Consider the following 11974-nt stretch of genomic DNA (forward strand, 5'->3'; position numbering starts at 1 on the left):
ATCGAACGAAAATCAGTCTACTTTAATCAATAACTGGATTTACAGAACATAAAACAAGTCTTGGAGACTTGTAACGAGCGGCAAATAAGACGTGTCAAAGAGTGATACATACAACCAATCCAAGTACTGTACACACTTAAATTTGCATTGCTTATTTTGTTTGGATCTTCAGTTCAGGCAATAAATCTCTGACAAACATCTTTGAATGAAAATAAAGTACCTTTATTTCGAACAATATATTAACTTTTCATATAACATCTGTTCTAAACAAATAAATGCTGTTACACGTGATTCATCAGGTTTCTTTTCCTGAGAACTTACGGACATGACGTCACTTTACAACTGATAAATAACAGACTTGTTCTGTCTCTGAGGTTTGTGGCACTTCTCATGACACTGTTTGATTCATGCAATGCAAAACACCACATTAGCAGACAAACTGTAGTATGGATGCCTACATATATTTAAATGTTACCATTTGGTTATGTATGGTTAACTGAATACAAAGCCAAAACTCGTATGGTGTTCAACATATTCCATGACAAACCTCTTACTTCTGCAAGTCATAGACTATTGGTAAATAAATGTCAATGGTCTCTAAAAGTGATATCAGAATCTAATGTCTTGATCAATAAATGTAATAGCACATCTTCGTATTACTGCAGTCATACATGAACATGATGTGAGTACAAAAACCAATAGCTTCACATGCGTGACACTGGTAACCTGTGCATAAAAATGTTAATAGACTACTACAAGTGGTTTGGAAGGTTGTTTCAAAAGATTCAAAGAAATTGTGCGTATAAAACTAATGATAAGAAACTGGTAGGCGTACATGCGCTCTTGGGGAATCATGGAGCATTGTGTCGTACTTAAACTGACAGTTTCTCTGAATAAGAGAACGCTTGCCACACTGCATATTCCATGGATATTGACAATGTACCATCAAGTATGGGAGCAGAACAGCCCATTCTACAAAGACAATCACCAGGAGCAGACTCATGACTTTGGTAAAATTCACGACAATGGAAACATTTCTGGTGTACATCTTTGCCACCATGAAGATATAAGCTATTACTCCCATTGGCATTGTTGTCTATTTCAAATATTAAAGTGTATTTACTAAGAAATAAAACCTTTGCATGACTGAGTATCTATGGAAACCCAGCTACTTAACATTTCATGACAACTTTCAAAACCAACTGCAGTAATCTAACAATATTTGCAAAAATATTTCCATTTCTCCTTGTGGTAAAACTTATGTAAATGTAAACATACAAAACTGTACTCATAAATCTCCAGTGTGATTTAGGAACTTTCAAAATCTTTATCAAAAATTAAATATAAACTGAACTTAATATATATGGCATCTGCCAAGATGCAACTTTCAAAACACTTTAATGAACATTAACTCACTCTCTTGAATATGTTAATGACAGAGTCAAATGTCTATACTGACAAACACAAACACTTGTTAGCACGTTCGCATGAAAACTTGAAGTCTGGTGACTGAGCAATCCCTGAAGAAGAACACAATATGGTAATGTTGTAGGACTTGACACATCTAACTGCAGCTGACTGCTATCAAAATGTCAGTCAATATAAGCCGTTATAGGCTGCTGAAATTATCCACAATGGATATGTCTATTTTCATTTATTACTAATTTTGGACAGGGTGAATATGTTCTTTAGTTACCGGAAAGTTGTGCTAAAAACCTAGACTTGAGATATGGAATATCAAAGCCTAGCTCACTATAAAGTAAGAACAATTGCATTGCTATGCAACTTAACTTACTTATGGTGTGCTGTAGACCTAGACTTAAGATACGAACGTCATCCCCTAGCTCTTTATCAAGTATACGTAACACATCAACTGCTTTGCAGTTTAAGTTTCTGTTACTCACAGTAAGAACTGATGAAAAATCCTTAACAATATCACAACAGTTAATCAGCTTGAAACTCATCAAAAGTTAATAAAGTTACATAAGAATTTCAAAAGCAAAAACCATGAAACAATTAAGGTCTATAATGAAGTAAACAATATCTCCATCCTCTGTATGTCTGACTCTTGGCAAATAACAAACAACGTGTGTCCTCCTTTACAACTGCAACTAAATGACTATAGTGTGTTTTCACAATGCCAATACATCTATCCACGTTGTTGCAATGATCATAAGGAATTACTTTGATCCATCTGTGACATGTATCATTACTGTGGTCATAACAGATAACACTCTGATGACATAGTTACTTTTCTTTTCTGATAACTGCAAATTGCTAGTTCTCACATGGTTTCAGGTGTACTGCTAAACAAAAATTGTCTTGTTTGGAAAATAATGTGTTCTGTATCTGCTGACCTATGATGCAAAAGGCTTTTCCTGCTCTTTCTTGTAAAAATAAATTTGTACCATTCGGCATTCTTACTAAGTTTTTTCTTTATACTGATTGCTGGATAACTGAAATTACAGTAGTTTGTGTGGCATGATTATGAACAGAATGTATGGTATACTCAGCTCTAGCAAAATCTGTTGTGATTATCATCAGTAAGAAAGTTAGAATGAAATGTCAAGAAATCATTAATGTGCCTAACTGAAAACTGTCTCTGTGATGGGTTTGATGTGAAACATTTGGCAGTGGTACAAGCTTCTAGAATGACTGTTGTTGGTTACAGCTGGGTAATCTCGTAGATTTCCATTTGCCAAATCTTCTAAAATCTGAGCCTGAGTAATCTCATAGATCTCCATCTGTCAGATCCTCTACAATCTGAACTTCTTAACACAATGTCCAAGGAAGCTGACAACCATGAGATGCCGGTCCTTCGTGAGTAGGATGTCTGAGGGCCTTTTCACTCCACCTTGACAAGTGACGTAGCCAATGAAATCACCACTTAGTCTGAAGGCCTAGGGGAAGTCAACAATTCAGATTTCATTGCCAGCCTTGACCATATGGAGCGCATTACTGATTAGTGTGCACATGTAATTATCAGAATCTTTTTTGCAGAGTTCCATTAATCATTGCCTAGTTTTGATTGTTGCAAATTAAACTATTGCCATGCTTTTGCCAATTACAAGACAAGACAACAATGAACACAAAATCAACATGTTTAACACTGCTGGTAAAGGGTGGGAATAAATAAACACACAAACACAGAACAAATTAATAAACTATCTAAGAAATACATAACACAATGTTAGAATATTTTCTTCAAATGGCATATGCAGAGCTGATCATAACCATTTTCTTCTGCTACAATGCCAAAAATTGAGAAATACTGCAGCATATCTTACAGGGACAATAGCTGTAACTTTTGACAATTTTTCATATCTAAACACCCACTATCTAGTTTGTAAGCATAGCATTTATACTTGTTAATGCATTGTAGTTATTTTGTTTACATTTTAATTCTGATCCAGACCAGAATTCACCTGTCTACAATAACAACACAGTTTACGCTGGTGCAGGTCAATTTGACAAGCTGAATACTATGTATCTTAATATGCTTTAGCCAAAATGTACTTCTGCTACTTTACATGCAGAATCAACCATCAGTTCCAAAACTACTCCAATATAATAGCTAGCTTTAAACAAATAATCTTTCACAGATATTAAAACCTTACCCTTGGCAGTTAAAATGGAGTAAGTACATTCTAACTTTGATGTGTTATTTTGGAACTTAATTAAATACAAAACAGTGACAACATCAAGAGCACAAAAAATCACACAACTCTGACAATACGAGTCTTTGGTATAAGGGAGTTGAGCTGAAGAAAGATCTTGAATGAAATAGATATCAATTTGAGTGAAGTCATTATGTTTGGGAATTAAATGTAACGAATATCAGTGGGTAATTTCAATAGGGTCTGAGATACAGCTTGAAAATTAAATTGTTGTGACTTTATTATGCTGTCCCTTAACATTTCTGAAGTTTACTACTATTCAAGCAAATTCAAAAGTTCATGAATTACCTGAATTCGATCATTCTTGCTGTCTGCCACCAGTATGTTCCCTTTGCTGTCTACTGTGACACCAGATGGTTCATTGAACTGTCCTGGTCCCATTCCTTTCTGACCAAACTTGCGAAGCAGTTTTCCTTCCAAGGTAGTTATGTAGACAGCATTATTTCCAAGGTCGCTGACAATGACTCGGTCTTCATAGACATCAAGGAAGCGACATTTATGGAAGCTTAAATCCATCACTGGCTCAAATGGTTTGCAACTTCGGACACTGCCTTTCAGGTCAAACACAAATATGCGGCATGAATTCATGCTGATATCAAGGGTGACGATTTGACCTTGACCATCAATTGCCAGACCATAGGGGGATTTCAACATACTCCCGAAGCTCCTCAGGAACACTCCATCTGAACTGAACATGTGCAGCTTAATACGATCCTTTACCACTATATCACCCAATTTGGTGACAAGGACTGCAGATGGTCTGGAAAACTGACCAAACTTTCCAAGACTATACTTGAAAGCACCGCCGGGACTAAACACTTCTACTCGGTCGTTTGCATTATCCGTTACAATGTGATCTCCAGTCAGTGTTACACAAATACCCAGAGGGAAGCGCAGACAGCCATGCTCCTTTCCAAAAGAACCAAACTTCTGGACTAAGGCTGCAGATACATCACATTTATCTCCTATCATGTTATCTAGATCAAGATCATCATCTGGCACCATGGGAACTGTATCTTCTTCCTTGGTACTGTCATTTTCTTTTACTGTTAAATGATAAATATCACCACTATCATCTTTCTCAATGGATTGTTTCAGACAAGCAGCTGATGGTTTTCTTAATGGCCCACTATTTGGTGGTTTCTTCACCAACCATCTCTCTCTCCTACTTGACCCACTCGACATTGTTGATACACTTGAACATGGGGATGCAGACAAATTTACTGACTGCCTTTTTGATGGTGTTCCTGATGAACCACTCTTTTCATTTTCATATAATGAATTTTCACATGATTTACCTTCTCCATACTGGTGAGTCAGATCTTCTTTTCTCTCGATCAACTCAGCATGGTCGCCCTCGATTTCTTGGGATGTACATCTTCTTTTATCTAACAAACATGCCCAGTCAGTGTCGTTAGTTTGACTTGATTCCAAACAATTGCTCCTTGATAAGTCAATGCCACTGGCATCCCATTCATTCTCAACTCTCTCATTTCTTTGAACGGATACACTACTATCACACTGAAGATAATTTTCATTCAGATCATATTTTCTTGTTTTAGTTGCCAACTTCTCCTCAGATTTAAGAGGGATGTAGGCAGAACTATTGTCACTGTCCCAATTCTCAGAGCACATCAATTGTACTGAAGACTGTATTGCATTTTCATTTGAATCACAAGTTTCTCTGCAGAACCTGCCGGAGTGAAGTAAAGGACCCTCATGATTCTCAGTGATTGTAGGAAAAGGCTCAGAATCTTTCACAGGAACCAGAGCAGAAACAGCATCGTCACGATTCTCAACTTTTGAAGCAGTTGAGTTCCATTCAGCAGTTTTTGCAGCAACTGGGGAAGAAATGGAATTAAGACCCACAGTTCCTCCTCTAGGAAGTTCATCAAATGTATCAACAGGCACATTTCTGTGGCCAGGACTAACATTAGAACTTGAACACTGGTCAGACTGAATCCAATCTCTAATCTTCAACAGGTATGATTTATCAACCCTTCCCCTCTGAGCCATCTGTTTACGCTCTTTTCCAAATGTCTTTGAGGCTTGAGACTTTTCTCGTCTACCACTGTCATCTTCAGCATCACTTTCCTCACTGCATGATTTGCGATGGACTTGGATACAAAATGGGCTTCCTCTTATATGCTTTTTAAATAATGTGATGTACAGCTTGTACTTGCCAGCTATTTGAGGGCAGAGCACTAGCTTGTATGTACCATTCTTCTCAACATCATCAAGTAATTCCACTGGTTCTTCTCTTCTCATGTGGTTCTCTAGATGAACAGAGAAGTTGTTGATGAGGCCACTGATATACTCACACCTTGTCTTGATAACGACTGTTTCCTGTTGTCCAACCACAGAAGAATATAACCCATCTCCATCAGCATAGACATCTGCTGAGGAGACCAAACTTTGTTGGATATCGCCAAAGCTCTCTCTAATTTGGCTCAAATCAGAAGATGTCATGTTAGTTTTGAAGAACAGTGCAGTTTCATCCCTTAGGTTACAGCTTGGATTACTGAATTCCTTTCTGTTGACTTCTGTAAGTCTAGCTACCAGTGTGTCTTTCATTGCTAGTAGTTCTGTATTATTGGCATACTTAAGGATTTCCTCAGCTGCAGTCCAAGTATTCTGAAGTTGGTGACTGTTTTCACGAAGTCGCTTCTCTTCTTTGTCCAGACATTCCATCTTATTTGCACAGATACCCTCTAATTCACAGAGTGTCTCTTCCTCTTTCTCTTTTATCAAATTAATCTGGCATTCTGTCATTTCTTGGACTTCCATTTGTGCACGTTCAAGCCGTTGCTTCAGAAGTAGTTTAGCCATTGACGTTTCATGAATGGCTTTTGGCAAGGATTCCTTTGCAAGCTTCTTTGCATTTTCCACCAATTTACCGACAACAGTTGGAAGTTTTGGTACTGCCATGGTCAAAGGAAGAGTATGATGACCACTGTAGCCATGGAGGTTGTCTTGACATGTCATACAGAAGGCTTCATCACATTCATTACAATACAGCTCAAGAAGCTCTGTCTTATGTCTATTACAGTAGACCCCCCGTTCTTTTGAACACTGACACATGAGGAATTCATTGAGTTCCATGACTTTGTGCTCATTGAAGACTGCCATATGCATGTGCGCTGCAACACAATTAAAGCACAGATATTTGCTGCAAATGAGGCAATACTTCTTGGCTGGTAATCTGTTGTCACAGCTGGTACATGGAATATCTTCACCAACACTATTCCTGGTAGGTGCTTTACCGATGCAATTTAAGACATTTGCAGCCAAGACATTGTCTGTGAGGCCATGTACACCACTGCAAGGTAAGACAGACTTGGTTTTGCACAATCTACATATCACAGTAAACTCTGCCTGGTCTCGTTGTAAGCAGGATAGACACGCTGTGTGCAAACACGGAAGGATTTTGGGAACACTGGAAGTCTCTCCACAGAGAAAACATTTTGGCAGGCTAGGATATATTTTTGTAATTTCAGCTGGATTGCTGCTAATTTCATGAGTCATAGTTAACTCCCACATTCCACACGTGCTAGCCAACAACACAAAGCTAATAAAAGAAACATAAAAAAAATGAGAAATTCATGATATGACAAAGGAAAGATAAACCACATTACAAAGATTCCAATGCTTCAAACTATCTAAAAGTTAAACGACACTGGAATGAATCTCTCAGAGATTTGAACAAATTAGTTCTGTACAAAATTAAATTCAGCTTCAGCATTTATCCAGTTAGGTCTGTCATGACAAAGTATGATAATTTACAAATTTACAAGAAAATCTAGAGTATATTTAAGGCTAAGTTAGGATTGCGCCTTTTAACTGTCATTCTGCTCATGCTTGGTAAATGTATAACAATATTTACAGGAAAATCTAGACTAGGGTTCTTTGAGGCTATGAAAAAACTTTGCATTATATAAAGAAATTTACTCATTAACCCTGCACCTGCCAGACAGTATCACTTCCCCATCTGCAAAGTCAGTAAAAAGTGGTATTGAGCCAAAACCATACGTATTTTTACCCACTTGGCTGGTATACATGTACTATAGAAGCCTTAGTCTTTAAAATCACGTTTACAGTATCTCTCTCTTCAGGGACCTTAAAATCTTCAAATCTTTGTGAAAATGCACCACATGGGACACGTTTTGCTTCACTAGTTTTAACCAACTTGACCTGATGGTGAAATATGAACTTGGCAGGTAAAGGGTTAAAGTATTGTACAGAAATTCACATATGAACTCTTTCAGCACCAACCACGTTATATGCTCCCTTATATGCAGAAAAATTCAACCGCCATAGGAATAACTTAATGTGATGATAGGTATCTTGATGTCACTGATAATGGGAATCTGTAAACTGAAAGTGAAATGAACTGTGTGTGAAAGTAGCATTTTATGAAAAATGTTGTGTTTTGACTGATAAATGAAACATAGTAAGACTACGGTGGACACTGTGCCAAAGGGAATGCATCAGAAACAGGAGCAAAACACACCCTAAAAGGTCGAGCATGACAATCTGAATATGATAACATGCCTTTGAAGTACAATCAAATTCATTACATTCGGCTTGTGACACCTGGCCAAATTAAAGAAAGTTGTTACGTATGCAAATGTACAATTCATGATATGTAAAATTTTTGTACAATTTTTGTACAATTTATGATATGTCAAATTTCAGTCAAATTTTTGTGTGACCCCCTTAGTCATACTCCTACTTCCAGCGTGTCTGAATCAGAGTGCAACCTAGTTACATAAGCAGTCTGACCATTTTCAGAGCATTCAGTATTGATATACAGCTTGATTACAGAAATTGATTAGTATGCAAATAAGCTAATAATCAGAATGTTGTACTCCTTAGACTTTGAGCATAACAAACCTAATAATGATCAATGAATATGTGCAAATACTTTGCGTGACATGCCAATCAAACATTGAGCATAGCTAAACCACAGTATGAACACCATACCAGGTCCAGTCAAAATCTGTACACTCAGTATTGATATATATCCTAATTACAGAAAGTCATTAATATTAAAATGAGCAAATAATCAGCATGTCTTTCTTATCAACTTTTCAGCACAGCTATCATTTTCAGCAGATACCTCAGAGGTCTGATGAAATTGAATGCAATGAATGTAGATGTATACAATTGAATACTTCCTCATATATGCAAATGAGCTAATAATCAAAATACCACACACAATTTTTACTTCAGTAATAAAATTTGAGTTCCTGCATGGTTACAATCAAATTCAGTGCATTCTGATTATGACATATGGCCTAATCAAAGAAAGTTGTTACATAAGAAAATGAGCAATTTATGATATGTCATATGATTCTCATGAAATAGCCAAGTGCACACAAATTCATTAATTATGCAAATAACTTTTAATTTTGAAAGACAAACATATTGAAATCTAATCCCATAATTATGCTATGCACCAAACATCAATACATTCTGACATGCACTTTGTAAGTTATGACACGAACAAAATCTGTCTACGAATGGACAGACTGACATATACACACGGTCACATTTGGTGTAGCAATTTTTGAGTTATGAGCTCAACAAAGTTGGTCAACCCACAGAAACACATCTACTGATTTACACACATACTGACATAATAACAGTCACTGACACATACAGACCAACAGAGTGATAACACTGGCCTCAAGTGTGCCTTCTACACATGAGGGTCAAAAACGAAATATAACAAGTCATTGAAAATGACAGTGTCTGTTTGTCATTGGGAATTTGACAGTGGAAAAGCTAAATTGAAGTCAATATGATCAACATCAAAATAAGAAATTAGGGACTACCAAAGACCTGGCATGACGGATGTCCATATTTGGTTGTATTGTAAACAAATTGACATGAATGGCATGTCGTTTTACCAAGTTTGACAGAGGTGATACATCATGCACTCGTGCTTGAAATGTCAAAATTCAACTAATCTGCAAGAAACTGGTCAAGGTACCGGGTATGTCTGAGTAATGGCTCTTGTCTTGAAAAAATCAGAACTCCAGATATGAATGAACTTGTGTCCAGTACAGAAGAGACTGAACTATAGATTGCTAACTACGAACATTCTATGTCAGTGTAGAGGTCCAACTTCGTTAAAAAACCCCAAAACAATCGGGGTCTGTCTAAACCATGGTGGTGAAAAAGTAACGCCAATCTGGCCTAGCTGCCACCCTAATTACAAAAGGTCATTAAATATGTCAATTAGTAATTAGTTGACTGGATGTTGCTTAATGTTTTTGCATGCTATCATGACACTATAAGATAATCATCTCTCCAAAGTTTCATAAATTTGATGACATATTTCTTGACATATCACCCTAATTACAAAATTAATTAAAATATGCAAATTAGCAATTAAGTGACACTTTGGAACTTAATATTATTGCATGCTATCACAACATTTTGAGATCAACATCTGTACCACATTTCATCAAATATGATGCAATATTTCTGGACATATCTCCAAATTACAAAAATTTAAGCAGTTGACATGACACTGCTATGCTATGGTGCTAAATGTGTTTACATGCTATTGCAACACTTTAAGATCAACATCTATATCAAGTTTCATCAAATTTGCTGCAGTATTTCTAGACATATCACACTAATTATGAAAGTTTATTAAAATATGCACATTAGCAATTAAAGGACAGAATACAACTAAATGTCTTTGCACGCTATTACAGTACTAAGAAATCAATATCTGTGTCATCAACTTTGATGCAGTATTTCTGGACATGGCAAACTAACTAGGACAGTTTATTAAATATGCAAATTAGCAATGAATTGACATTATACGTCTAAACATCTTTGTACACCTTTTTAGGACTCTGACCTTAACAACTGTACCAAGTTCCATTAAAGTTGATACAGTATTTCTTGACATATCATCTGAATTATGAAAATTAAAATGCAAATAAGCAATAAATTGACACAATACTACCATGTCTTTTTGTACTATTAGAGGTCTGTGTGACAAATATCTATACAGTCTCATCAAATTTCGCAAAGTCTTTTTGGAAACAACTCTTTTAAAAAAATCTCCAATTATGCAAATTGGCACTAATTGTGCATACCACACCTAAAAGAATGATGCATGATGATGTATGCCACAGTGTATTATCCTTGTACAAACTTTGAAAGGAATTGGCTCAGACATGTCTGACATACATGCATGGACTGATGGGTAGACTGACAAACCAATAGACAGATGCAAAGGGCTTAATCCATACCTCCCCCAGACTTTGTCTGCGGGGACTAAAAAGAGACATCAGAAGTTTTAAAGCAACTGTGCTATTTTTACATATTACAGATATTACAGATATTTCAAAAACAGCTGGTGATCATATCAAATAAGAATACAATTGTGCAGTGTGAAATCATTTGCAGGCTGTCGAGTTTTGTCAGAAGAGATATAAAACTGCAATACACAAGTGCCTGTCAGTACTTACTATATTCTAAATGTTGACAACCGAAATTCAAAAACGCAAAATATGCATTTGGTGGCCCAAACAGACCATAATTTTGCTTTGAATTGTGGTATAATATATAAATTTACATGCACTTTGTACAGAAAAATTGCTATTACAATCAAAGTAGACTCCATGTGGCGTCCAAACATTTTAATCATAGCTTGTCATGTGAAGTTCAAAGTGTGATCCATAGATGTTATTGCCTAGAACCTATTCGTCGCTTTCGGCCTTCGTTCCCACTCTGAGGAGTGGGGTTAGGTTAACGGTTGGAGGCACGGAGGCCGTAAGCGACGTATAGGATCTAGGCAATAGATGTAGCCGTACCCCCCCCCCCCCCCCCCCCCAAAAAAAAACTCCCTTGGTTGAGTAGTGTACAATCAGCCAGGGTAGTTAAAGGCTTCCCAGAAAGCGAAGGTCTGGCGTAATCTTCATATATCGCTGTCATCCAAACATAATTGAATCGAAATCGAGCAGCGGTCATGCATAAATTGCAAAGACACATATTCACAACGGATTATAGATTTCCTTGGCTTTGTCTTTGGTCAAATTGGTGGATAGGATGATGATTCGTCCGCACGACATGTGTTTCAGAACAGAAAAACTCGCTCTAGTATTTTCGCTTCACGTCGTGAACTAGTACGTCATGAAATTGCGTCGTTCTGCATTCATATTAGGCATAGAACGTGACCGAGAAAGCATCTTGGAACAAGAAACTTTTTAAAAGAACCCCTTGTTTACCTATTTATGCTCGATTCCTCCTTCTGTAAAGTGAAATGGCGCAGG

General features: G+C 36.8%; 1 protein-coding gene across 1 annotated transcript; it reads right to left on the bottom strand.

Annotated features, from left to right (window-relative positions):
* Nucleotides 1-200: 200 nt before the first annotated feature.
* LOC139120424 (uncharacterized) lies at nt 201-11944 on the bottom strand. Its single transcript, XM_070684824.1, has 3 exons — nt 11930-11944; nt 3966-6996; nt 201-2900 (listed from the first exon to the last, which is right to left on the bottom strand). Exons 2-3 carry the CDS (start codon nt 6810-6812, stop codon nt 2757-2759), a joined length of 2991 nt encoding a protein of 996 aa, XP_070540925.1. The 5' UTR covers nt 6813-6996; nt 11930-11944; the 3' UTR covers nt 201-2756.
* Nucleotides 11945-11974: the final 30 nt, after the last annotated feature.

This window comes from Ptychodera flava, chromosome 20 (assembly GCF_041260155.1).
Source record: "Ptychodera flava strain L36383 chromosome 20, AS_Pfla_20210202, whole genome shotgun sequence".
In the NCBI taxonomy this organism is placed as follows: Eukaryota; Metazoa; Hemichordata; class Enteropneusta; family Ptychoderidae; genus Ptychodera; species Ptychodera flava.

Bases quoted from the DNA above. Each gene is read 5' to 3' on its own strand.
- LOC139120424 (XM_070684824.1), bottom strand. From the start codon at position 6,812: ATGCATATGGCAGTCTTCAATGAGCACAAAGTCATGGAACTCAATGAA. The intron at 2,901-3,965 runs GTAATTCATGAA...GACTTCCCCTAG, and splicing joins GCAAGAATGATCGAATTCAG to GCCTTCAGACTAAGTGGTGA.